The sequence below is a fragment of the Electrophorus electricus genome, chromosome 17 (assembly GCF_013358815.1).
Source record: "Electrophorus electricus isolate fEleEle1 chromosome 17, fEleEle1.pri, whole genome shotgun sequence".
Taxonomy (NCBI): Eukaryota; Metazoa; Chordata; class Actinopteri; order Gymnotiformes; family Gymnotidae; genus Electrophorus; species Electrophorus electricus.
Window position 1 is genome coordinate 2,993,698 of NC_049551.1, and position 25,942 is coordinate 3,019,639.

General features: G+C 43.7%; 2 protein-coding genes across 3 annotated transcripts in view; both read right to left on the reverse strand.

The window, feature by feature from the left end:
• depdc5 (DEP domain containing 5, GATOR1 subcomplex subunit) overlaps positions 1 to 11,599 on the reverse strand; it is a 28,147-nt gene extending 16,548 nt beyond the window's left edge. Inside the window, 24 exon segments of the mRNA XM_035535386.1 lie at positions 232 to 285; positions 984 to 1,078; positions 1,816 to 1,951; positions 2,414 to 2,614; positions 3,057 to 3,295; positions 3,487 to 3,607; positions 3,737 to 3,767; positions 4,119 to 4,188; positions 4,613 to 4,683; positions 4,872 to 4,933; positions 5,214 to 5,348; positions 6,805 to 6,879; positions 6,998 to 7,101; positions 7,379 to 7,451; positions 8,030 to 8,099; positions 8,221 to 8,282; positions 8,466 to 8,544; positions 8,683 to 8,752; positions 9,042 to 9,091; positions 9,396 to 9,479; positions 9,791 to 9,876; positions 9,965 to 10,011; positions 10,204 to 10,291; positions 11,060 to 11,599. Coding sequence (XP_035391279.1) covers positions 232 to 285; positions 984 to 1,078; positions 1,816 to 1,951; positions 2,414 to 2,614; positions 3,057 to 3,295; positions 3,487 to 3,607; positions 3,737 to 3,767; positions 4,119 to 4,188; positions 4,613 to 4,683; positions 4,872 to 4,933; positions 5,214 to 5,348; positions 6,805 to 6,879; positions 6,998 to 7,101; positions 7,379 to 7,451; positions 8,030 to 8,099; positions 8,221 to 8,282; positions 8,466 to 8,544; positions 8,683 to 8,752; positions 9,042 to 9,091; positions 9,396 to 9,479; positions 9,791 to 9,876; positions 9,965 to 10,011; positions 10,204 to 10,291; positions 11,060 to 11,126 — 2,170 coding nt within the window. The 5' untranslated portion in view covers positions 11,127 to 11,599.
• Positions 11,600 to 12,754: 1,155 nt separating this feature from the next.
• Positions 12,755 to 19,314, reverse strand: rab36 (RAB36, member RAS oncogene family). 2 transcript variants are annotated; one of them, XM_027006481.2, is made up of 11 exons: positions 19,228 to 19,314; positions 18,668 to 18,759; positions 17,742 to 17,806; positions 17,079 to 17,153; positions 16,857 to 16,958; positions 16,677 to 16,741; positions 16,537 to 16,588; positions 14,611 to 14,692; positions 14,341 to 14,431; positions 13,867 to 13,983; positions 12,755 to 13,365 (listed from the first exon to the last, which is right to left on the reverse strand). In XM_027006481.2, the coding sequence occupies exons 2-11, from the start codon at positions 18,719 to 18,721 to the stop codon at positions 13,307 to 13,309; spliced, it is 762 nt and encodes a 253-aa protein (XP_026862282.1). In that variant the 5' UTR covers positions 18,722 to 18,759; positions 19,228 to 19,314; the 3' UTR covers positions 12,755 to 13,306. The 2 variants fall into 2 exon arrangements, with proteins under 2 accessions (XP_026862282.1, XP_026862281.1); XM_027006480.2 differs by having other exon boundaries at positions 12,756 to 13,365; positions 17,742 to 17,833.
• Positions 19,315 to 25,942: the final 6,628 nt, after the last annotated feature.

The following is a 25,942-nucleotide window of genomic DNA, read 5'->3' on the forward strand; positions in this document are numbered from 1 at the left end:
TCACCAAATCATCCATCTGCAATCCGTCCCACCCAGAGCCGAACACTAAGCCCCGCCCACAGCCCCACCCATGGCCCCCCCCGGACGCCCACCCAGAGCTACACCCATCTCATGCTCATACCAAACAATGAGCGGGCACTACAAATGCCACATCTAAGGACACGTGTGGTTGTGAACAGGAGTACAAGACATAACATGCACATCTACGGGTGTGTGTGGGTGGGCACTCACTTGGGTCTGGGCTACTAGAATATTCTTCGGAAGAGCTACGGTTCATGGGTGTACCTGTGAAGTTATTAACAGCAATATCTCCGTTCATTCAAACTATTTTATAAAATACTACAATACAAGAGGTGCTTTAGGATTTAATCTACTTTAAAAAACTGTACCTGTGTGACAGGTGTGTGTGTGAGGTACCTGTGTGACGCACGTGTGTCTGTGTGAGGTACCTGTGTGACGCGCGTGTGTCTGTGTGAGGTACCTGTGTGACGCGCGTGTGTCTGTGTGAGGTACCTGTGTGACGCGCGTGTGTCTGTGTGAGGTACCTGTGTGACGCGCGTGTGTCTGTGTGAGGTACCTGTGTGACGCGCGTGTGTCTGTGAGGTACCTGTGTGACGCGCGTGTGTCTGTGAGGTACCTGTGTGACGCGCGTGTGTCTGTGAGGTACCTGTGTGACGCACGTGTGTCTGTGAGGTACCTGTGTGACGCGCGTGTGTCTGTGAGGTACCTGTGTGACGCGCGTGTGTCTGTGAGGTACCTGTGTGACGCGCGTGTGTCTGTGAGGTACCTGTGTGACGCGCGTGTGTCTGTGAGGTACCTGTGTGACGCGCGTGTGTCTGTGAGGTACCTGTGTGACGCGTGTGTGTCTGTGAGGTACCTGTGTGACGCGCGTGTGTCTGTGAGGTACCTGTTTGACTTGCGTGTGTTATCTGTGTGACGTGTGTGGGTGTGTGAGGTACTTGTGTGATGGGAGAGTGTGGTACCTGTACTATTGCTGCTGGCTGGACTACCAGAGAGGTCGTCGGGCCCTCCGCTAATATACAGCCCATTCTCTCCAGTCTGACGCAAGGCTGTTCGCCTAAAACACACACACACTCTTAACTTAATCTTTAAATTCCCAGACTGCAACGGGGTTTACTACGATCTCCTACTGCGGCCTGAAGCCCCATCTGAGAGCTCCTCCGTCATGCTCAGCACCCTTAACAGGACTAAGGGTGGATCTCACATCTCCAGCCAGTGACCCACAAACCTAAACCAGAAACCTAACACACTCTGCCATTTTTAAGGACTTATCAGGGGAACTGAGGAGAAGACAGAGGAGGCTTGCACGCGTGTCCTATATGGAGTTACAGCGGTGGAAGACTTTTATTATGCTAGCGCGTTACGCAGGCCTGCTGTAAAACATCACCTCCACACTGTGTTTTGTTTTAAACTTTGTTTAGCATTTTCCATTTTTGGTTTCATAATGATACAGTAATTTAGCTTTTCATGTTTGACACGTTTGTAAGAGTACAAATGATGTCCTTCTGAGTTCCATTCTGCGTGTACATGTTGTATCAGAACTGTAACGTGAGTGTGTGAATAAAATAGCGCCTATGAGTATCGGCAGTGACAGATGATATAGCTGGGCATCGCACCGCCAACGAGTGATGTCACAAGTAAGTAATGTCGTTCAGCGTGGTTTCCTCTGAGGGAGGAGCTAAGGCGCGAGGAAAGGTGGTATGGCAAGGAAACCAGGATGATCGGTTATAGTTACAAGATCCACCCTATATACTACATACTCCCAAACACTTCCTTCATGTGGGCGTGTCTAACCTGCCTGTGGCCTCGTGATAGGCCAGTTCCAGCAGTTCTGCTGAGGTGTGGGCAGGGTCTCGTCGCTCGCTGCCCTGCAGTTCGGCCATGTTCTGCCGGGTCTGGTGATGGATCTGGATGGCCTCGCCGGACGGGCCTGACACCAACCACACCCCACACACACCCACACACACCCACACGCCACACCCACCACACACACACACCACACCCACACCGCACACATGCCGCACACACACACACACACACATGCCATACCCACCACACCCACACACACACACACACCACACCCACAGTTCAGGTTCACAATATAAAAGTCTTTCTCAGGACTTTGGTTAAACTGCCAGCCAGCAGGATGAGGTTAAAAAAAACAATTGGGTGATAAGAATTCATGGCTGCAATTTTAAACTTTTTAAACTGTGTTCATTCATTAAAGGACCAGACATATCGCTTTTTACTGATCTTTTTATGTTTACACTCCTCTATACTCACGCCATACACACTATTAAGACAATAAGTATACACAAAATATACATTAAGAAACAAATATGCAGTGTTTTTTGTGTGTCTATCTGTGTGTGTCTGCGCGCGCTCCACTCACCCACAGGGAATGTGTGCATCCATCGGCGGCGGTTGGACGTGAGCTTCATGGGCATACGTGACGGGGTGAAGGGGTTGATGAGTGCCCTCTGGGGCGTGTAGCCCCCGGGCCGCACATGCAGGCTAGACTCAGCACTGCCCACCGTGAACCGGCCCGGGGCGCTCGAGTCCCGCTGGGACCCCACCATCCTCTCCAACAGCTCTGCCATGTGCAGAAAACACGCGCACACACACACACACACACACACACACACACACACACACACACACACACACACACACACACACACACAGACACACAGACACACACACAGATCAGCCAAAGGAGAGAGCATACACCTAAAACACGCCATTTACAACAGGCACATAAAACCATAAATTAAACACACATTATAAACCACACGTTATAAACCACACGTTAACAACGTGCTTGACGCACACATTAAAAACCACACATTAATTACATGAGCTTACCACCTGCTCATCATCTGCTTAACACGTTTAAAACGCTTTCACAAGCATACATTTATAACCTGCCTTGACACTATGTTTATAACACACATTTAAATACCATTAGAAACAATCAAACGCGCATTAGCTCAGCAAGAAGAGTGGATGGAAGCTAGTCTTGGTGGGCCGCGTACCTCTGGTGCAGCTGGTGTAGCCAAGGGAGCTGCTGACCTCGTACTGGCCCTGTGCCTGCACCTGTCGTGGGATGGGCAGGATGTTGGAGACGTGGCCCAGGCTGTCATCGGACGCCAGACTCCGCTGCTCCTCGCTGCCCCCTGCTGGACGCACAGGGGGAGAGCAGCCGGCAGCCGTCCCGCTCACCTCTGCTGAGCCCCAGCTTTTCCTGGTGGCCGCATCCCTGTCTCTCCCTGACCTGGAGAACGCGGCAGGAAAACAAAGGAACTGATGCGTAAGGCGTGAGACACTGCCAGGTTTTCTAAAACATTCCAGTGGCAGACAAAATTAAAAGTTAAATTGTTATGTTCAACAATATATCATTAAGTAAAGGTTTAAAAGTAAGTCTGTGTTGATGGTATGGATACGGATGTCTGATGTGTGTGCTACCTGAAGTTGGTGCTCCTCTGGGCTCTTGACGGTCCAGGAAGTCTGAAGACCTGCGCGTCGTGGGCATCGTAGTCCACCTGGATGGGAAGGCTGTTCTCAGAATCCTTGGGAGCCCCAAGAGCTTAAAAAAAAAAAAAAAAAAAAAATCAATGAAAACATTGTGCCAAGCTCATGAGATACTCATAAAACACAAAAGAAAACCAGAACAGAAATAAAACACATTTATAAGCAAGTTTATATAAATACATACAGTGATCTTTGCTGTTCTTCTCAGCATGAACCTTGGAATAGTGATATGACAAGAAAAAGGTCGATTTTTACAGATAGATACAAGAACACGTGAATTTATGAGAGGAGAAATTTGTGTCGACAAACCAAAGATAAGAAATGCACTTGTGCTTGGATAACACCTTAGATCAATAGAATTATGACTTTGTCTCAGTATGTGCAGTGAAATAAGAATATGTATTAATTGATATTGATAGGTCAGGCACAGTAAGGATGATTCTCCCAGTCTCGGTCATAGCCACGCCCATTACAGCGGCACGCCACTAATCCGTCACAGCGCTGTGTGAATAGTTAATCAGATATCCACTCTGCCAATAATTACACGAATAAAGAGTCCCACTCACCTTTCGACTGGCGAGTTTGATTCGAGGAGTGAAACTGTTGCATAAGCCCTGGCTCTTCGATGTGTAGAAGCTGCAAAATTCAATTCAGTAGAGTTTTAAGTCCACACTTTCACAGACCAGATGACAGAGAGCAATATCCCAGAGCCGCATGAGCAAACAGAGGCCAGCCTTAACGGTAACCATGGAAATGAGAGAGCAGGCCAGGATGAGGCAGGAAGGGTCAGACAAGCTAACAGACCCAGACATGCCTAACTCAAGACATGCACCTGGTCATTAGCAATACAAATTAAAATGTTCTTAATTATCTACTCCTGGACACGTCTTAGCATCAATAAGTAATGATTCACAAAAAAAAAAAAAAAGGAAGATGAGCCCATACAGGAAGGTGTTACTCAACATACTGGACAAAGTCCCTGAGCTTATCTTTGTCTGTGGTTCTTAAGGAAGTTAACCAGAAAGGAAGTCATGGCTGTCTGGGCCTCCTTCAGGCTCACCTGTGGTTGATCCAGTGGGGCAGGTTGTAGTCGTCTAGCCTTGAGTCTCCAGGTAGGGAGCGGTTGTGCAGCTGAGGAGATACAGAACCCAACAGAGCTCCGTCACCAAGCAACAGAGCTCCATCGCTAAGCAACAGAGCTCCATCGCTAAGCAACAGAGCTCCATCGCTAAACTCGTGGCAACACATGGAACAAAACCTCCAAGGATTTCATGGCCTGTGGAGAACTCTGTGTCAGGGCCCTGGATTCAGCCACAAACCTTAAAGAGTGGAACAGCGTGGAGGGGCTGTTCTCCCATACACACCAGGTCCACACCAATACCTGTCGATCATAAACACAAGCCGCTGAAATTACACACCCGCCTCCCCTTAGGCTAAACAGGCCTCCGTTCTGTGGTGAGTCTAGGTAACCAAATCACCTGACGCCAAGCAGACTAAAATGACGGGGCCTACCCAGGCCATTCCTAAGTGAGTGCCTTCTGACCCCAGAGCCAGGATCATGTCGCAATACAGCAGCGACCCGTCTTTGGCTATCTGGGCCGTTACAAGCTCTCTGCCTCAAGGCCCACGGTACTGAAACTCAGGTGTCAATTTGTGCTCACCGTTGTCAATCATGCGCTGCTTGGTGAGGATCATGAGAAGGCGGTCCACCTCGAACACGCCCACTCCTGGTGTGATGACCACCGACATTTGGCCAGTGCGGTCAAAGTTGCGGTTGATGTAATGCTTGTCAAAGACTGCAGCACAAACAAAGTGAACGTCATCGTTCTGAACAGCTGAACTCACTCTCTCGCTCCCTTATGTGGTGCGTGTGTGTGTGTATATGTACACTTGGACTGCACAGGTGGTGAAGGACCTCTATCCAATATGTCCTGTTTCTCTGGAAACTCTGTGTAGATTTTAACACCTTTACATCTTCTACGAGAACAGTGTGGTTTCTCCTGGAATCTTCTTTGGATAACAGTACAGGCCGATCTTTATTCATATCACAAACAGTTTATACACGTCTTCTTATACTGGACAGCACAGCACAATCACATAATGTATCAAAATAATCTTTTTACCCTAAATATATACAGTTACATTATTTACAAACACAAATAACCATACATAGGCTACGTTCACGTTACACGCCAGATTTGCCTATACTGATGGTTCACATTCATAATTGGAGGTGTCTGTAATGTAAACTGTCCTCCAATCCACAGACTGATGCACACGCATCCACATCCACACACTGATGCACACGCATCCACAGCCACACACTGATGCACACGCATCCACAGCCACACACTGATGCACACGCATCCACAGCCACACACTGATGCACACGCATCCACAGCCACACACTGATGCACACGCATCCACAGCCACACACTGATGCACACGCATCCACAGCCACACACTGATGCACACGCATCCACACACTGATGCACACGCATCCACACACTGATACACACGCATCCACACACTGATACACACGCATCCACACACTGATACACACGCATCCACACACTGATACACACGCACCCACATTCACACACTGATACACACGCATCCACAGCCACACACTGATTCGCACGCATCCACATCCACACACTGATACACACACATCCACATCCACATACTGATACACACACATCCACATCCACACACTGATACACACACATCCACACACTGATGCACACACATATTTTTTTGCACTTGCATCACCAATAACAAAAACACCATATTTGTGAGATGCGAGACATTAAACCTGGCACATCTGACTAGACACGCTGGTACTATGTACTGTACTGCATCACACTTTGCTCTGGAGAACAACTAACAGTTTGTCACCTGTACATGTTTAAGTTGAGAGAGCCGGACAACTAGCTTTAGCTGTTTTCATAGCTACTGTTGCCACGGCTGTTGCCCTCATCCACTGTTGCTTTGACGACCACGGTGCTAAGCGCATGCTTAAAGGCAAACGATCTCAATCAAGTCGCACAGTAATGAATTGGATGTGATCTCAGGACCACATTAGAAAGTGACTCAAATCTGCAAAAGAGTGGATTTGTGTCCACATAGTCCAGAAAAAATCAGATTTGTGTCACATTAAGGGAAAAAAATCGGATTTGAATCAATTCAGTTTGGTAATCGGAACATAGCCAAATGATACATTTTTGCTAATAAACTTTGGACTGCACATACCGTTAAAGGACAGGTTGATGGCTTCCAGATAGTTCCCCTGAGCAGCAGTGGAGTTCTGGCCACAGGGAAAACCATCTGCCAAACACAGAAGAGCAGTCAGGCATAGCCAGGGGCATTTGCTGGGGGCAGGTGTGCAGTCGGGAGGTGTGCTGAGGGCAGACGGCCTGCCATACTGGGGCAGGTGGGGGTGTACCTGCTCCTTTAAGGTGCACCAGCACAGGGTACTGAATGAAGAGCTTTTTGATGGTAACCAGCAGAGACGTCCACTCTTCACGTCTCTCGTTCTGTGCCACGACCCTGAGATCAAAGCGCACCATGGAGAAAGGGAGACAAGACTCGGTGACCCGACGCTGAAACAGTGAACTTTGAAACAAACTGTCTGTACTATGGCCACGCCACATTTACAAAGGATTGCTGTTCTGTGTCTGGCAGACTGATTTACTGAAAGAAATCTGTATACGAATAATGAAACACCATGCACAGAGCAATACATATACCTCTGCGGTAGTGGTACATTAATAACATTATTGCCACTAAAATGGACTGTAGATGAGACATGGAGTCGTGTTCTGACCGGTAGAAATCCTCATAGAAGCGTCCCTCATGATCCTGCCGAACTGACCCCCTCTGGCTCTCAGGAAACTCATCTGATAGGATGAAGAGGAAAAGTTCAATACTACAATCACACGAAACAAAAGAGGAAAATTTAAGTTCAAGTTCAAGTTCAAGTTGGGTTTATTCGTCACATACATAGTCATACACAGTATAACACGCAGTGAAATGGTGGAGAGTGCTCTGTCCAAACTGAGGAAGAGAACCAGGGGTGCATAGAGAAAAAAAATATATATATATGCAGATAAATATATATATTCTATGTATGTACAAAAATATATTAACAATGTATGTACAATATATGTATATTATGATTATATACACAATGTACAATGTATATGGTTGGGTATATATGTACACAATCTACAGAATGTACAGATCCATTTTGTATAATACCATATCTACAGTTGTTGTGTAACAGGAGGTGTTCAATATTTAAAGTGTTCAATATTAATGGATGACTAACAAACACTTAGATATTCAAAAGGAAAGTTTGATGACTATTCTTCTTTGGATGAACCATATTTAGACAAAAACAAGAAAAAGAAAAAAGAACAATTTGGAAAAAGGACCTAGCTGTGTGAAATGGGGAAAGAGCGTTGCAGAGCCTCACCCAGAGATTTAGCGGTGTAGAAGGTACGTGAGAACAACACCACTGTCACCTCATGGCTGCAGTTTCTCTCCTGCAACAAACCCCATGACATCAGCACAGCTGAAATGATCTTCTACGTGGTCAACACACGCACAAAATGGTGCAATGCCGATCTAAACTGTCAATGAAGAATTAAGGAAAGCAATACTTACTTTCCACTTAGCAAACAGATCTGAGAGGAATCCATTAACGGCTTTTTCAAAATAGAGGTCGCCTTTACACACACACAAAACACAAACACAAACAAAAGAGTTTCATGACATCGCTGAGCCAAAGAGTTCCACACTTGCATCAAAAAGGTCACTGGCTTCTCATCTCTGGAAACGACATGTACTGCATGTACCCTGGCATAACCTCATGATCTCCACTGACGAGGAGAGAAAGTGTGTGGAGTTACCATAGATATCAAAGTCCCACATCTCACAGCTCATCTGGATGAAGATGTAGACCATAGCTGAGGTGGAGCGGAACACCACCTACAGGGCAGGAAGCGCAATTTCATCAGATCAACTACTGAGCAGAGTAATGGACATGCAACACTGAAAGACGTCAGCTTCCAGGAAGGTTTTGTACAATGTGTGGGATGGTGCTGAGTGTCCAGAGAAGCAGCTGACCCGTGTGTCCTCGCTGATGTAGCCACATGTGACCTTTTCCCCTTTCACCCACAGCTCACTCGCCTGGGCCCTGACGGGTGGATCAAAGAGGCAGAGTGAGAGAACACACATGGGTACACAAATACACACTAATGATACACACGCAGTCAATGTTTTTACATTTACAGCGTTTAGCTGACGCTTTTATCCAAAGCGACTTACAATTATGACTGAGTACAACTTGAGCAATTGGGGGTTAAGGGCCTTGCTCAGGGGCCCCAACAGTGGCAACTTGGCAGCAGAGGGGCTTGAATCAACAACCTTCCGATTACACGTCAAGCATCTTAACCACTGAGCTACCACTGTCCTTTTTTTTTTACCTGATCCCTGCAAACTCCACTTTCTGTGTCACATATGCACATGTGCTCACCTGCAGAAGGAGACAAATACTCCAAATATCAATACCAGAACAAACACCTCAATACCAATATCAGAACAAATACTCCAAATACCAAAATTAGAACAAATACTCCAGCTACCAATACCAGAACAAATACTCCAAATGCCAAAGGTAGAACAAATACTCCAAAAACCAACAAATACTTACAGATTTATATACCTAAACCACCACTGTATCAACACTCAGCCTTATCAAACATTCCGCACAATCACACAAACATGGCTTTAAACCTACAACTAAACAATTCCATTTTAAAATAGCGTGTAAATCTCACCAGGCTCTTCTTGAGTCTCCACATGTCTCCTCGCCCGATGTACTGGTCTTTGAAGGTGAGCTCCACAAGATCAAGGGTCACATCCTGCCGAGCAAACAGAAGTTATTTTTCACTGCAAAAACAAAATCCAAAGAAAACTAGAGTCCCCTTGGTTCTAATATTAGTATTTGGAGTATTTACGTCCCCTAAAACCTTTACACTGCAAATTCCCAGTTCAGAAACTTGACTTTTGTCAAAGGAATAAAACACCATTCACCAGTCTTGTTACTCTTACCTTAGCACAATTATAGCTGAAAGGAGTTTAGCACACAGAACAAATTACTTAAAATAATTGGCTGTGCTGTAGATTATAGTCTAGGGAATTCAGTCAATGATTGTTTACTGTCTTAGGGCACCTTAGGGTCCACGATGTTAATAATGACGTCCTGATATGCGCGCAACTTGAAGGCCTGAGCAACAGTCTGGTCCACACTGATCGTCTCTACAGGGCAAAGGAAACCGTGATTGCTATTCCAACACCAGCTGACATCAGCACGATCTGCTCAGCGAATCCATGCTAAAGGCCATACCTTTCTGCAAGTCTTCCTTCAAACTTCTGACTTGGAGAAGAAGAGGGCTGATCAAAAAAAAATATAGCACAGAAATCAGTCACTTACCGTAATAGTTTACAAGAAGAGCTGTGTAATGAGATGTATGATGAAAACCTGGCACTGTCAGTTACTAAACTCTGCTTTCTCCAAGACACAAAGTAGTGCTAAAATCTTTCAATACAGTAGTGAAGGAGCCATGGGAATCCATTCCTTCTCACCTGTATTCATTGTTGGGGTGCGCAATCTCGATGATGTCACCCAGTTTAACCTGAGGGAACACCTTTAGGTTCATCATCAGCTCATCATCTAGGAAAGACATACCACGCATCAAACGCTTATGTAACGGTTAGCATTTTTCACATTTTAAAGTGTTTGTTTATGTAGATCATCAATAGCATCAAATGTAGGCTGCGTTTACAGAAAGGGGTCAAATGCCCTGTGTTGACTTCCCATCCTGGGTGCGTTTTTCTATCATTCCCTTACAATATGGAAACGCAGACATTTTTTTGCTTTCATTAATGTACAGAGCGCAATTTGGGTGTTAATAGCTTTGCGGCGCATGAATTTGGGATTTGTTTCATGTGAACAAGAGATTTGTTAGTCACAAAAACAAGATTTTTTTCACTGTTTTAACAAGATTTACTTTTCGTGGATACGGTATTTGTTTCATATGATTTTATACATGTTAAGTAAAAATTATGTTTCTTTTGTGTTTGTTGATGAGAAACGGTAGATTACTGGAGTTCAAATAGCAAGTCACTGATGCCGAATTTCTTTCATGTTATATCCCACAAAAGTTCAGACCATCTCCAGCGTATCCTCTAATTATAATACGGTGGGAATGAAAATCCCGCATTACGATCCGATTTTCAAGATATGCCCTTTTCACTACTCTAGTACTACGCAATTACTTACTTGTGAACTCCTATCGCATGAGTTTTTAAATTAGTATATTCCAACAAAACGCCACAGGTTGGATATGAAGAACAGTTTTCACCAACCCTCCCAATCCCGTTTATATTGGGTTATTCATTAATAAAAAGTGAATAAATAAATTAACTTAACCACACGTACCACTCCCTCCAAAGCCCTTCTTGTGGACTACAAGCTTGTAGGTTTTTGTCTTCGTGGTAACCGTCATTTTAGCTACAGGATGCAAACCTTTACCAGACCTCCCAGCTAATGATCAGATAAATGCTTTAAATGTAATGACCAGCATCAGAACTTAGTGATCACAGTCTGTTTACAGAACACAAGTCTCTGCGGCCCAGGAAGATTGCACACTGCTACATAACAATCTAAGTAAAGCTGCACCGCTCTCATACAACATGTACGAAATAACAACTACTCGCCGTTATGAAAACACTTAAACGTGAACTCCGGGTTAATCGGCCCGAAGTCTGCAGGGCTCCGCAGCTACAGCGAACTAGCCAACACCAGCAGATACACGAAGCTGCTGCCTTCGCTACACACGTCAAGCGCCACTTTGCTTCAGCTAAGCCTAGTTTATCCTAACATCTATCCCAAAACGGCTTACTGGGACCCCATTGCACATTTATACTGGTACTCCAGTTTTCAGGCTACTCCGTCCACTCGGCAAATCCGATAATAACATCGTCTTCTTCTGGCTATGGAGGATACGCCATACCAGGTCCAAGCGCCACCAACTGGTGCGGAGCCGGAAACCCCGGTATGCTCCAGACTGGTTGATAAATGTGTAGTACAACCGAACAGCGTTGAAAAACTACTCTGAAAAATAGACCCTAGTGTTCCTATCGTTTCATTTCTCCCACCGAGTGTGGATATGTAAGACCCAATAACGCCCACTGTAAATGTAAAGCTGTCTCCACGTTAACCGTACAGGCCCAGACCGACTAGTCCGATCTAGCTCTAAATGTGTACCTGCTACGAGCATCTCCTAATGGCCTAAAGGAGTCATTAGGGTCACAGTGGCTACTAGCTTAGTGCATATATTTTAAAACTAGTTTACTATGTCGTAAGTCAGGGAAAGGTTATTAAAACTACTAAATGTGTGACTGGTATTGTTGTAACAATGTTATTATTGTTGATTCTTGGTGCTTTTAGAAAACCTTCATTCCTGTGCTTACGGACATTATATATATATATATATATATATATATATATATATATATATATATATATATATATATATATATATATATAATATGGACACATACACACACACACACGCACACGCAGTTATGGGGGCTAAAAAACTATGCCATCACAACGCACAATCAGTGGAACCCCTTGATCTAATTTGCGATCTAATTTAAGACCCATGCCGTATTTTCGTTTTCTCCGTCCCTCGTTTCTAGCCTTAAATTCATGTATTTAAACCCTGTCGTATTGGCTGTTCATTGTTTGGTTGTAATGAATGTATATCTGACTCTCTGTAACCCTGAACGTATGCAAGTCGTGTTTATTTGTCCTAGCCTATATGTTAATTCTCGCCTTCGTTTACTCAAGCCTCCGTGTTTAGTTGTTCGTGTGTTCTAGCCCTTGGTCTTGTCGCGTATCCTCGTACTCTCCGTGTTGGCTCTATGACCCTGGATTATAGTAACGACTACGACTCCGGATTTGCCCCTAATAAATCTCGCTTCTCTCCGCACTTGCGTCCGCCTCCTTACCGCTCACCGTTACATCCATATATAGTTATATAGAGTAATAATCATAATAACAATAATGAAACCCCGCAAAAGGTGTAACAGAATATGTACTGTATTTTATATTTTAAAAAATGTTACAGAGTAACATTTCATTCATGACATTTCATAACTTTTTATTCAAAGTAATTTAAATACAATGAATTGTAATTGAAATACAAATTGAATGAAATACATAATCTTTTAAAAATTGTAACCCAGTGATAATAATGGGCAAATAATCATGCATTTAAAAAATACTGGATTCAATTTCAATTTCAGTCTGACATTGAACTAATGCTGAAAAGTTCAAACCAAAGTTCATATCTCCAAGACTCAATGTTAGACTACTATAAAATGATACAAAGCATTTATATAATGGCAGTAGTTTAACCAGCACAATACTGAGGCCATAAAACACCATAAGCATTCTTGTTCAGGAAGTCCTGGGGAATTCATCGGCGATGTTCCTCAAATAAGCTGCATCTTCAAACACTGCAGCCATCCACAAACAAGGCCTACCTTCACAGACCCATGGCATGGAACCAGTCTATTGTAGCATGGTTTGTTTGCTTGTGAGTGGGTTTGTTTATTGAGAGGTAATTCTCCCAGGTTGGTTCCTCGACTGGTTGCAGGTTGCGGAACCTTCAGCAGGTCAACAGCAGGTCTTCCTCGCCGCATGAACCTCAGAGTCCTGCTGGGCTGTGTCACCTTCTGTGGAGGAAGAAGCCACTTTGTCACTAGCAGGAATACATGCAGCTACCTACTGCATCTATTTCACCTATTTAACCTTGCCGGTCTAAATGATATCTATTTTTTCTCTCATGCTTTTTCACCTTCTGAAAATCTGTTCTCCTCTTCAGAGCAGGCAGTTCATCAGAGGAGAACAGACGAAGATGTAAAGGGCTAAAGCAGGGGATGAGTAAAGTGGGGGTTGGGTAAAGCAGGGGATGAGTAAAGTGGGGGTTGGGTAAAGTGGGGGATGAGTAAAGTGGGGGTTGGGTAAAGTGGGGGATGAGTAAAGTGGGGGTTGGGTAAAGTGGGGGATGAGTAAAGTGGGGGTTGGGTAAAGTGGGGGATGAGTAAAGTGGGGGTTGGGTAAAGAAGGGGATTAGTAAAGTGGGGGTTGGGTAAAGAAGAGGATGAGTAAAGTGGGGGTTGGGTAAAGCAGGGGATGAGTAAAGTAGTGGATGGGTAAAGCGGGGGATGGCTTACTGAGAATGCCTCCATCTCCGATCTTAACACTGCAGTTCCCCAGCTCCATGTCTTTCAGGACAGCATCTTCAAAGGCGAGTGCAGCCACTCGAAAGAAGAACTCCTGCACATTCTCCCCTGTGAAATACACCCACATAGACACACACATATACATAAGCACACACACACGCAACGATCAACCTCACAATCACACACAGTACCGTAATAATATGGCTCAGAACTTGCACACTTGAAAATACCCTACACTAACATGAATAGAGCACAGCAAGTCAATATAAGGTCTTATATGAAGGTCTCAGTCCAGCATGACAGTCTCAGTACATATTGTCTGATATGACGGCACCAGTGTAAAATGTCTGATGCAACAATAATAGCGCAGCAAGTCTGATATGACAGTAGCAGTGTAATATGTCTGACTGATATGACAGTATTAGTGCTGCAGGACAGATATGACAATATCAGCTTTGCATGTACCTGTTTTGGATGAGACAGACCAGAACTCAGCGTTCATCTCAGATGCCATCTTCACTGCGTCTCTCTCTGTCCTCTGGCATTCTTCTGCAGACTGAGGACAGTCACAATAACACAAAACTATAGAAATCACATGTGCGTTTCTGTGAAAGTGTCATTTGTACATTAAAGATTTTTATGCCCACAATTCCTTTAAGGGTTGTTCCTTTCTTGGGATGTCTAACTGAAGGATATGTCAGTGTGATAGTGAAGAGATGGTGTAATCATTCTCACCAAGAGGTCTCTCTTGGTACCAACCAAGAACATAAAGCAGGTATTTGGTTCATTCTCTCCCAGAGCTTCCATCAGCCACTGCCTGTGACACACACAAACGCATCATTCCCAATATGCTATAGGGAAACTAGCCATCTACTGGACTGCCCTTTGCCTGTAACAGCATGCCTGCGATCCCAGTCAGATCGCTGGAAATCTGCTGCCTTGCCCAGTCAATGTGTTCACCCTGATTTATACATTTCACGTGGCTCATGAACAGTGAATGGGTAAGTTCAGTTAGCAGTGCTGGATGAGGAAAACACAACACTGCAGAGCACTGGTTTAGCAGGGACTGGGATATGCTATAACTGCACAAAGTTAAATCACCAGCATCACATCAAAAAACACTTTATTTTATAGGTGTGGGTTTGTAATCCATTGGATAACCTGCACAAGTTAACAGAGCACTCTGTAACATCTACTGCATAAAAGTTTCAATTGTCTTTTTAATTATAATTATACTCTTAATATTCATTTTCATCTACAAAATTAAAAGGTTCATGCAGTCCAGGTGTCAGTGGGTTGTAAAACCTACGTTAACCTAAATGTTCTCTCTCTAATTAGGTTGTTTTGTTCTTCTGGGCACACAATGTATATACAGAAAATGTGTCATGTGAATATCATTCCAAAGTCCAGTAAATGATCAGTTTATTTTGTCAAATTTCTACCCTGTAAAATGGGTGGTCCTGATGTTGGGTCTAGTCTATGTAAAGGTACCAGTTGTGTAGAATCCCCATACTACGATCAGTCCCTTCCATGTTCCGTGTTTTCCATGTCTTGTGTTTTGTTCCGTTCCATAGTTTCGTTTTGTCCTCACATTGATTGCTTACACCTGTCCCTCGTTTCTAGTTTTGTGAATGTCATGTATTTAAACCTTCTTGTGTGCCTTGCTCGTGGCTGTTCATTGTTTGTTTGTATGTTCGACTGTTTGAATTATTGTTTGAATGTGTTTTGTTATGGTTGTTTCTTTGTACCCAGTGCCTTTGTGTTTATCTTAGCCTTCATGTTTCCTAGCCTTTGTTATAGCCTGATTCCCCTGTTTGCTTTCGTGTGGTTTTTGTTTTGTTTACTCACGTATCCCCGTACTCTCCATGTTGGCTGTATGACCCTGGACAACTCCAGCCACTACGACTCTGGATTTGCCCCTAATAAATCTCGCTCTTCTCCACACATGCGTCCGCCTCCTTACCGCTCACTGTTACACCCTGTCACGGTACGTCCCCTCCTCCCAAGTGTCCCCATGTTTGTTTGTTTGTGTGTGTGTTTGTCCGTGTGGCCACGTCCCCCATGTGTCACACCTGTTTATAATTGCTTGTCATTTATGTGTGTATATAAACCCCTATGGTTCTGTTGTCGGTGTTTGATGTTACATTAGCTTCATTGCTATGTTGTACTTGTTTCTGTGTAAATAAACATGCGTTTGTTTAACGTGCCTCGTCCCCACATCCTGTTTAGCCTCCACTCGTTACAATCCCAAGTTAATTCTAATTGTATGGTAGTCAATTGTGTCTAATTCTATAGATCAATTTTCATAATGAAAACATATCAGTATCCATAAACAAAGCTTGTCTAGTGCTGTAAGTTCAAAATGATTTGCAAAACCTCGAAAGCTCCCCCCTTTTGCACTCTTTACATTCAGCCCTGTCAGTCAGACAGCCCTGCTCATTGGACTGTCAGGACCACGCCAAGTCCCAAACTCAGCTAGGACTGCTAAGACCATTTAGCTGGTTTTTTAATGGTATCATATTATATTATGACATATCATATGATGTTTTTTATATCAGAAATTTGATTCATTTTTAATAACTAACCATAGTTTAGTATCATACAAACATTTCTTTGATATATTCCCTGGGTCTTCGAGAAAGGTCCATGTGCGCCACTCACCGTGTGTGCTCCAGGGTCTTAATGTCTGCCATGTCAAAGACAGTGATGATCACTGGAAAAGAAACAAAATGCACCTTCATTCTGGGTGCCTATCTGAACTGAGGAGCCTACATAAGGATCTTGCACGAAGGCCTACCCACCCTGGGCTCCTCTGTAGTAAGCAGAAGCAATGCATTTGAATTTCTCTTGGCCAGCCGTGTCCCAGCTAGGACGGTGATAAATATAACACAACAATCAGCCACTGCACTTACTGAAACACTTATACGGTCACAGCTTGTCTGTGTTGCAAAAAAGTGTGAAAATTAACAGATGCCACTCACATTTGCAGGGAGTACGGAAGCCCAGAGAGTTCAAATCTCTCAATTTCAAAGTCAACTCCAATGGTGGCCTTGTAGTCCCTGTTAAAAACATCTTTGCAGAATCTAGAACATTAATGTATAACACCAGATAACACATATAATAACCAATAAGACACAAACATTACATGTAATCCATTATATTAATACACATTAACATTGATTTCAATGTTGTCAACAACGAACCTGTTAATTAAGCATGTCTTCCCTACGTTTAGGTCTCCTACTACTACTGCTTTTGACATCTTCAATCTGTCCAGTCTAAAACAGGAAAAAAGGTGAAAATATAAGTCACAGATTTCCATTAAAAGGAATCAACTGAGTATCATGTTTGCATGTAAACACCCCTTGTGATTAAAAAAACATAATCACTACTGTTAAACTAAGGCCTGTTGTGTACAGTTGCTGTAATTGGAGACAGCTAAAACTGACCATAAACAACTTGATTTTTATTTTACTTTCAGAGGAGTTCTTTACATCATTGACAAGATAAATAACCAAGATAAACATTCTTTAAAATTACAGTTGTTACAAGTTTTAGTCAGTAGCCTCCATGCTGATGACAACTGATTTAAATATTTCAATGTTCTCTTGAAAATAAATTTTAAAAAAAACCTAGCTCTGCGCACTGAACATTTAACATATAACCGCAGCAGAATATCTCACAAAGCCAATGTAAGCGGAACCTGTCACCGGTAAAAGTGTTTGGATTGATAAGGTAAGTTGGATTCATGCATGAAACATTACACACTACCTCCTTTTGTCCATAACTTTCAAACAAACATTCAATCTGTCGAACCAATGAAAGCAAGTGTCCAGCTAAAGCCCTTTCAGCTTGTAGCCACTCACCCCTGCTGCCTGGTGGAGCGATCACGGCAAGCCAGTTTAGCTTTAGAGCTCCAGTCCTCCTTCATCTGCAGACAGGCTTGTGGATTATAACACTGCAAGGCACCGGCAAAGCAAGAGACACTGATCCACACCGACTCAGGCGCCAATACTGTCCATGAGGGTTTAGCACAATAACCTCTCCTGGTTAACCCACTAAGTGAGATATATATCCTTCACCTCTCCTCCTCTAGCTGTACAGTGTTGGTTTCTGCCTAAATAAAATACTTATACTCAATTTATACCAGCTTATATAATCACAAGAAACTGAATGAAGAAATATGACAAAATACATAAATAAAAACTGCAGTGTAAGTCTAATTTGACATATTTGCTTGCAGCTGTGGAAACTATCATAGCTTTTGCTTTGGACATTTAGGCCGTGTTTAGGATGACTAATCATTTCTGGGTGTAAAGATACACGTCAGCACACTAGTTTAATGCAGATAGAAAGAAATAACGTCTTTCTGTTTAGGAGACCCGTTTTCAGACTGGAGCAGGTTGGTATAATGTGGCCAGAATTAGCTGAAGTCCTGTGACTCTGCAGTTTAATTCCATAACCAGAATTATTCTGAGCCTGTCTGTGAATGTCGCATTTCAATAGCAAATTATGCAGCCCATTACATTACCAGGAATTTGATGGTAAACAAACAAACAAACAAAACCGCAAAACATCAACAAGAACAACAAAACCAGGGCGGACTAGGCTTCCTCTAATGTAAAGAATCGCAATGAACTTTATCATTAACAACATGGTAATAAATCAAAATAACGGATATCAAGAAATTGTCAAGAATCTAATATGATTTCCTTTAGGAAATAGTCATTATTACAAATATATAATCCTGTTTATTTCCACTACTTGTGTATGGGAGACTCGTGAAGGCCACCTTGGGGAAGGTGGATATGATCCTGTTTCTGCTGACGGGTGGAGCGAAGTGCATCCTTGCGTCTGACAGCAGGCAGTGGAGAGCGAGTCGCCCTGGGGGAGGAACACGGTGGAGGCTCAGCCGAGAGGATCCCCGTCGCAGGGAAACGCTAGGGCTGGCTCGCCTAGCTACACGGCGTTAGCGGGAGGCCTTACACGTCTCGGGGACACTTTTAATCACTGCGCTCGTATTTGGTTCGCGTGTAATATTAGGGCATGTCATCCTAATTTACAAATTGGCCTGGAATTACTTGCGTCAGAGACAAACAACGGTTTAAAGAATTAGATGAGGGTATCGTTTTCTCTCCACGACAAAGAAACATGTATTAATTTGTAGATTCCAAACATTCTGAATGATACCTAACCTGGCTTACTAGTCCCAGGTTAGCTAACCTAGCTAGCTAGGCTTAGCGAGATAACTAGTAACCTAGATAGGATAACTAGCTAAAAAGCACGATCATCGCCCCTTAGGCGGACATAAGTGGTCTCGACTAGTTAAGACAGGAGATTGTTCATACTCACTAATACTGGTGTTTATTGTGCTGTTTCTTGTGATGACCGTGTTGGTGATACCTGCCGTCGTCTAGCGCTCCGCTCTGTGCATCTCAGTCAACCCAAATCTCCATAGCAACCACGCCGCCTGCAGATGCCACGTGATCTCGCCAAGACGAATTCCGTTTTGTTTGTTTGTCTGTTTTTGTTTTGTTGTTTTTTGTTGTTTGACACTAAAACACTTGCGTAAACCCGCATGATGTTAAAATTAAACTGTAAAATAACCCCAATAATGCAATAGAATAGAACAGAATAACCTCCAGTGGCCAGGGACGGATCATGTTCATCGGAACAAACATTCCCTTCATTTAAAGTTTAACTACACACAAAGAAATTATGAAATTATGCAGTAACTCAATCATTCAGAATCTCAATTAAATGCACAACTTACTCCATATCTGCCCTGTCCAGACAATGTGCTGATATTCAGTATCATGGCAGAACCAATACGAAAAATAACCCCTGCATTGAGGGACCTGAGGACACATTACATTTCTTTTTTAAATGCATTTATTTAGCGATTTGTACATAATCCAGGGATCTAATTTCTACATCTGCAGTGGTACTTCTGCCGTCTTGAATCTGTTCCAGGCCTTGTGATCTGAGGCCCACCCATGCATTCAGACCCCAGGACCCCTGGCCTGGTCAGTAATCCATCCTTGCTAATAGCAAAGGCCTTCACAGGTTAAACCTGCAACGCCACAGATTATTATTATTTTAATCGAATAAACTTTATTATATTTAGAAAACAACAGTCACATCGTCTATGCATAGTTGAGCAGCCTTCATGTTCTACTTTTGAAGTGGATGTAAGCAATAAAAAAAACCTTTGGCAAGTCGATGTAACATCCTGATTGCCAATATATAAATTAAAAAGTAGCAGTAAAAAGAGGAGGAACAGTCTGTGACTTTCCTGGGCCCCATAATTGCAAATGGCAAATTTCCAAAACAGGGTGTAGCTGTGTTAACTAATCTGAAACTGTAGGATATCTACAAACCTCCTTACCTGTCAGTTGTTTGTTTGGACACGTGGAAGGAGGGCACGAGAGTGTGGATGTCTGGTGAAAGATGGCAAGAGCAGTGAACATACTTATGGCAGCTTTAAGATCAGGTAGCACTAGAACAGTCACTGAAATTAAAACTATTGTGAGGACTAACGCTCTAGTCCCACACGCAGGGCGGGTCATTCACCAGCAGATGTCACTCTTACATTTCATTAACTTGACTGACATAGCGTAATGTTATTTTACGCAGTGCTTTAATAATTAAGTTTAAGTAATGAATCGTTAATTAAGATAATAAACAGAACAACTAAACAATCAATGCGATTATTTGGCATGGGCTAATTCAATATGTTTAATAAGAATTTACATTAATGAGACGGTGTAAGTGTGGTTCAACACAAATGGCAACAGAGGTTGAGGCATCTTGACTAGTTCACATTGTTGTAGTGCCAAACACTTTACATTGCGCTCTATGTACACTCACACACATTTGAATTTTTATTTGTAAGTATGAAAAACATTTTTCTGTGCAACTGCTAATTTCTAAAACCATGAGAATAGACTCATCTAGGGCCCGTTGATCTCATAGAGAGAAAGAGGGAGAACCCGACACTGACTCGGTGGGTTTGGATAATGGTGTGTTTGTGTATTTGTGCTAAGCACCTCTCATTTTAATGGAAAGCCCAGTGTCCGTAACATAATTGCTCTGCCTCATTCGTGGTGTTATTCTAATTTGTTTTATGATAGACCTGAGCCTAGATAGATTCATTATGGCCATGACTGCATGACCTGTTTAGGAACAATAATCATATTGTGAGAATATTTTTTGTGCGAGCTGATTCATACTTCGATTGGTAAACCCAACACAGGCACCAGTAGGCCTAGGCCTAGAAGTGGGAGGTGGGAGTCATTTCTAAGCAAGTAGCAATTATCATTTCTAAGAAAGACCTTTGATGTTACTCGTATTTTCCGTCAAATTTCTTTGAAAGAGAACACAAATGTATCAAAATATGTCTCAGTAGGAATGATTTGATGTTTTACGTTTTTGTACGATGCATTCACTGATGGCCTGTTTCCAGAAGCAAACCCTGTTTGTTTCTGCGGCTATGGCAGGCCGCAGGCGCAGTTTTGTGTTGTTTTTAGAGATGGTTGCAGGGCTGATATCTGCATACATCTTACAGCAAACATTCCCAGTATGAAAGCTTGCTACTTGAAAATCATATCGATCAAATTATTTCACCCAACCTATAGGTTTTCTTCCCAAATGTCACTCATGTGGTCGTTCTTATGTAGCAAGGTCGATTTTTATATTTCATACTATTAGTCATGTCACCGAACATCAATGAGGCAAGAAGAGAGAATCTGACATAAACACCCCGACTATGCAAGCCAACATGTTAAACTCTTATCCAGCACTCATTTGTAACTCGTAATTTTAAAGGAAACGCTTTAGGTGTGCTGCTGTCACCACGCCATCCAAATGATGGCGGATAACAGTAGAGACGTGAAAAGCGCAGGACAAACGCACTGGTGGGTCTCGAACTTGCTATCCTCGCCCAGGCCTGTCTTTACAATGCCCTGTGACTGTAAGCCCTGTTGGGGTTTTTTCCTTAGTGGACGGCGGTCCTCCACCATTACTATATTACTATTACAGCTCTAATAACAAAATGGGACTTAACACAACACAGATGTCATTCAGCCTCCTACATTCTGGTGTTGGTTTACTTTGAACTATCACTGATGACTCTTTACAGTAATGCTTAGAGGTAGCAAACCACAGCTAGAAAATGACCTGAAAGGCTTTTTACCTTAATAATAAGAATTTTAGATTTTAAAGCAGGACTGTACAACGTGGACTATATGGCTGTAAAAGTTCTGCATGTTTGTTGTTGTTGTTTTTTTTATTTGTGTTTATTTTTTTTAAAAGGACAAAAGCAGACAAAAATGATTGTGGCTTAGCTTCGTTTGTGCATTGCGGCCTTCTTGTGCAGTTGTATTCCAGATGCTTCAGGATAACGATAGCATCCTGAAGTTTTACGCATAACAAAGAAGGAACTGGGTCATTGATCCAATATCCTGTCATGGTGTCATTGTTTTTCTTGATTTTCTCACTTACCTAATCTCACAAAAAAAATAACTCAAACTGTGTGTGTTTGTGCATCTGTGTGTATTTGCAGTCTCTTTCTTTCTGCTCATGACAGTCACAAGGTTGTGCCCAAGCTGGCGTCATTGCTCAGCCCTCTGCGCTGCATTCATTCATTTATTTTTATTGTCACAACAAACATTTGCCCTCTTTCCACTCACTGTGGTCCGTGTGCTTGTCGTCTTCTCTGTGTGAAAGACCACAGATGGCTCCGACCTGTTTACTGAACCTCTCAGAGATCTGGGAGATAGGTGGAGAGTGTGGCAACCTGGCAATTAGGAACCTGCATTTGTCTAAGAATATATAAATATATATTTATTGCAGTGGATGGAATAAGCCCTGCATGCCAGGCTGTAGCTCCTGCAGTGGCAAATTCAATCACAACAAAAGCAATTTATAGGCCAGTTCAGTTATCTTGAATTTTAGCAATTTTAGTATAACATGACACAAGATTTACTATTCAGAGCCAATTGCATTTGTTGAAAATTTTACATTTTACGCTTCTTAGAAAAACTATGAACTCAGAGAAAATGCAGAAATGCTACCTCGGAACTGTATGAAACAGGGAACTGTGTTCATTAGTATGGGAACCCTCACTCTAACAGTGATAACTATCGGCCTGGAAGCCATGCGCACTGATCCTGCTCAAATGCTGTAGGGTGTTTCGGTCCTTGGAGTCTGCTGTACTGCATCAATCAGTGTATCCCCTGTTCTAACACATTTTGTTCAAGTAATTAGCAGTCAAGCACTTTATGAATTGATTTAGCAGTTTTAGCCTGAGAAGCACTAAACTACGCCATGTTATGGTCTTTCTGGGGCCATGAATCTCTGGATAAGAATGTTTTATAGTGTGTGACTGCTTCCATGGCAACCACAGCTGTGGTTGTGTAGGGTTTTCATGTGATGTGCAAGAGTGATGTCACTAAGGTCCCTCCTACAATGCCGAAGAAAGTACAAATATTGCAGACTTCAGAAAGAAGTGGCATTTAGTTTCAGTTTGACTCGGATCCTGTTTTTTTGTTTTAGATTGATGGTCAAAAATCAACTTCATCAGGTAATTTCTGTAATAATAGTGAAAATAACTGACAACAGAGAAATGTCCCAAAGAGAGGCAAATTGTGACCCAATGTCCATTTATGCATAAAACTACTTAATGGTTTGTGTGTTTGTGAAGATATGAATCTCTTATTGTTCACCCAAGTAGACAAATATATCTCTCTTAAATATATCTCTCTTAAATATATCTCTCTTAGAAGGAAAGAGCAGTCAGTCAGAGGCAGTGGGGAGAGATGGGCAGAGGTAGCGAGGAGAGACGGACAGAGGTAGCGAGGAGAGACGGGCAGAGGTAGCGAGGAGAGACGGGCAGAGCTAGCGAGGAGATAGCAAGGAGAGACGGGCAGAGCTAGCGAGGAGATAGCAAGGAGAGACGGGCAGAGGTAGCGAGGAGAGATGGGCAGAGCTAGCGAGGAGATAGCAAGGAGAGACGGGCAGAGGTAGCGAGGAGAGATGGGCAGAGGTAGCGAGGAGAGACGGGCAGAGGTAGCGAGGAGAGACGGGCGGAGGTAGCGAGGAGAGACGGACGGAGGTAGCGAGGAGAGATGGGCAGAGCTAGCGAGGAGATAGCAAGGAGAGACGGGCAGAGGTAGCGAGGAGAGACGGGCAGAGGTAGCGAGGAGAGACGGGCAGAGGTAGTGAGGAGAGACGGACGGAGGTAGCGAGGAGAGACGGGCAGAGCTAGCGAGGAGATAGCAAGGAGAGACGGGCAGAGCTAGCGAGGAGATAGCAAGGAGAGACGGGCAGAGGTAGCGAGGAGAGATGGGCAGAGCTAGCGAGGAGATAGCAAGGAGAGACGGGCAGAGGTAGCGAGGAGAGATGGGCAGAGGTAGCGAGGAGAGACGGGCAGAGGTAGCGAGGAGAGACGGGCGGAGGTAGCGAGGAGAGACGGACGGAGGTAGCGAGGAGAGATGGGCAGAGCTAGCGAGGAGATAGCAAGGAGAGACGGGCAGAGGTAGCGAGGAGAGACGGGCAGAGGTAGCGAGGAGAGACGGGCAGAGGTAGTGAGGAGAGACGGACGGAGGTAGCGAGGAGAGACGGGCAGAGCTAGCGAGGAGATAGCAAGGAGAGACGGACGGAGGTAGCGAGGAGAGACGGGCAGAGCTAGCGAGGAGATAGCAAGGAGAGACGGGCAGAGGTAGCGAGGAGAGATGGGCAGAGGTAGCGAGGAGAGACGGGCAGAGGTAGTGAGGAGAGACGGACGGAGGTAGCGAGGAGAGACGGGCAGAGCTAGCGAGGAGAGACGGACGGAGGTAGCGAGGAGAGACGGGCGGAGGTAGCGAGGAGAGACGGGCAGAGGTAGCAAGGAGAGACGGACGGAGGTAGCGAGGAGAGACGGGCAGAGCTAGCGAGGAGATAGCAAGGAGAGACGGACGGAGGTAGCGAGGAGAGACGGGCAGAGCTAGCGAGGAGATAGCAAGGAGAGACGGACGGAGGTAGCGAGGAGAGACGGGCAGAGGTAGCGGGGAGAGAAAGTAACAGAGATGGACTCTGGACATTAATAGGCATGAAATGTGTATCCATACCAGCCATCTTCTTTCTCTTTCCCCCTTGCTCTGTATCACACACACAGAGAGAGAGAGAGAGAGAGAGAGCTGTGTATAACACTGACAAACTCTCTGTAGACATAAATCAATTTCAGAATAATTTAATTGCACACTTAATTAGTGTGTTGCTTGTTTGGCTCTTGTGGCCAGTCAGATTTCAAGGATGCCAAGAGTGGACTGAGCAAAGGCAGACAGATAGACAGAGTAAGAGAGAGACAGGAAGAGAGAGAGAGAGAGACAGGAAGAGAGAGAGAGAGACAGACTGAAAGAACCAGGCAGAGAGAAAGAGTGAGTGTGTGTTGCTAGATTACAGCAGCAATCATTGGGACTTCCCACAATGAGAAGAGTTTCATAATTACTGGCAGTGGTAGCAAAGAAGCCATTTTCTCTTGGGTCCCTGCCTGCAGCTAGCCGTGTGCCACGGCTCCAAGCAGGTCATGGAAACACTTCCATTCCATGTCATTCAGGTGTCAAGCCGATTAAATAGGAAACATATTTTGGAAGGTTTTTCACACACACAATAGATCATGGCCTAGTTTACACTGACATTGGCAAAAAAAAGTTTGTCAGTGAAAACCTTTTTGGGCACAAACCTAGGTTTGATCTAAACATTGAACATCAGCCCTGAACAGGACAACACTAAGCCTAAAATATACTTTTTTTGTTACAAGTGTCATGAATAGATTTAAACCTTAAAAAAATTTTAAAAATGTAAACGGTAAAAATAGTAATTATCTGTGACATTTCCAGATATAACATGGCTGTCCAGTAACGTGGATATCTGCAACTCTTGGCAAAGCGGAGGCTTATGTGACATTCACTGAATCACCTGTTAAATTTCACTAAACATTTAGGATCTTCAGAGCAACATTTGTGAAATACAAGTGAGTGGATAACACCTCTGAAATCTGCTCCCACCCCACCTAGAATCACCTCAC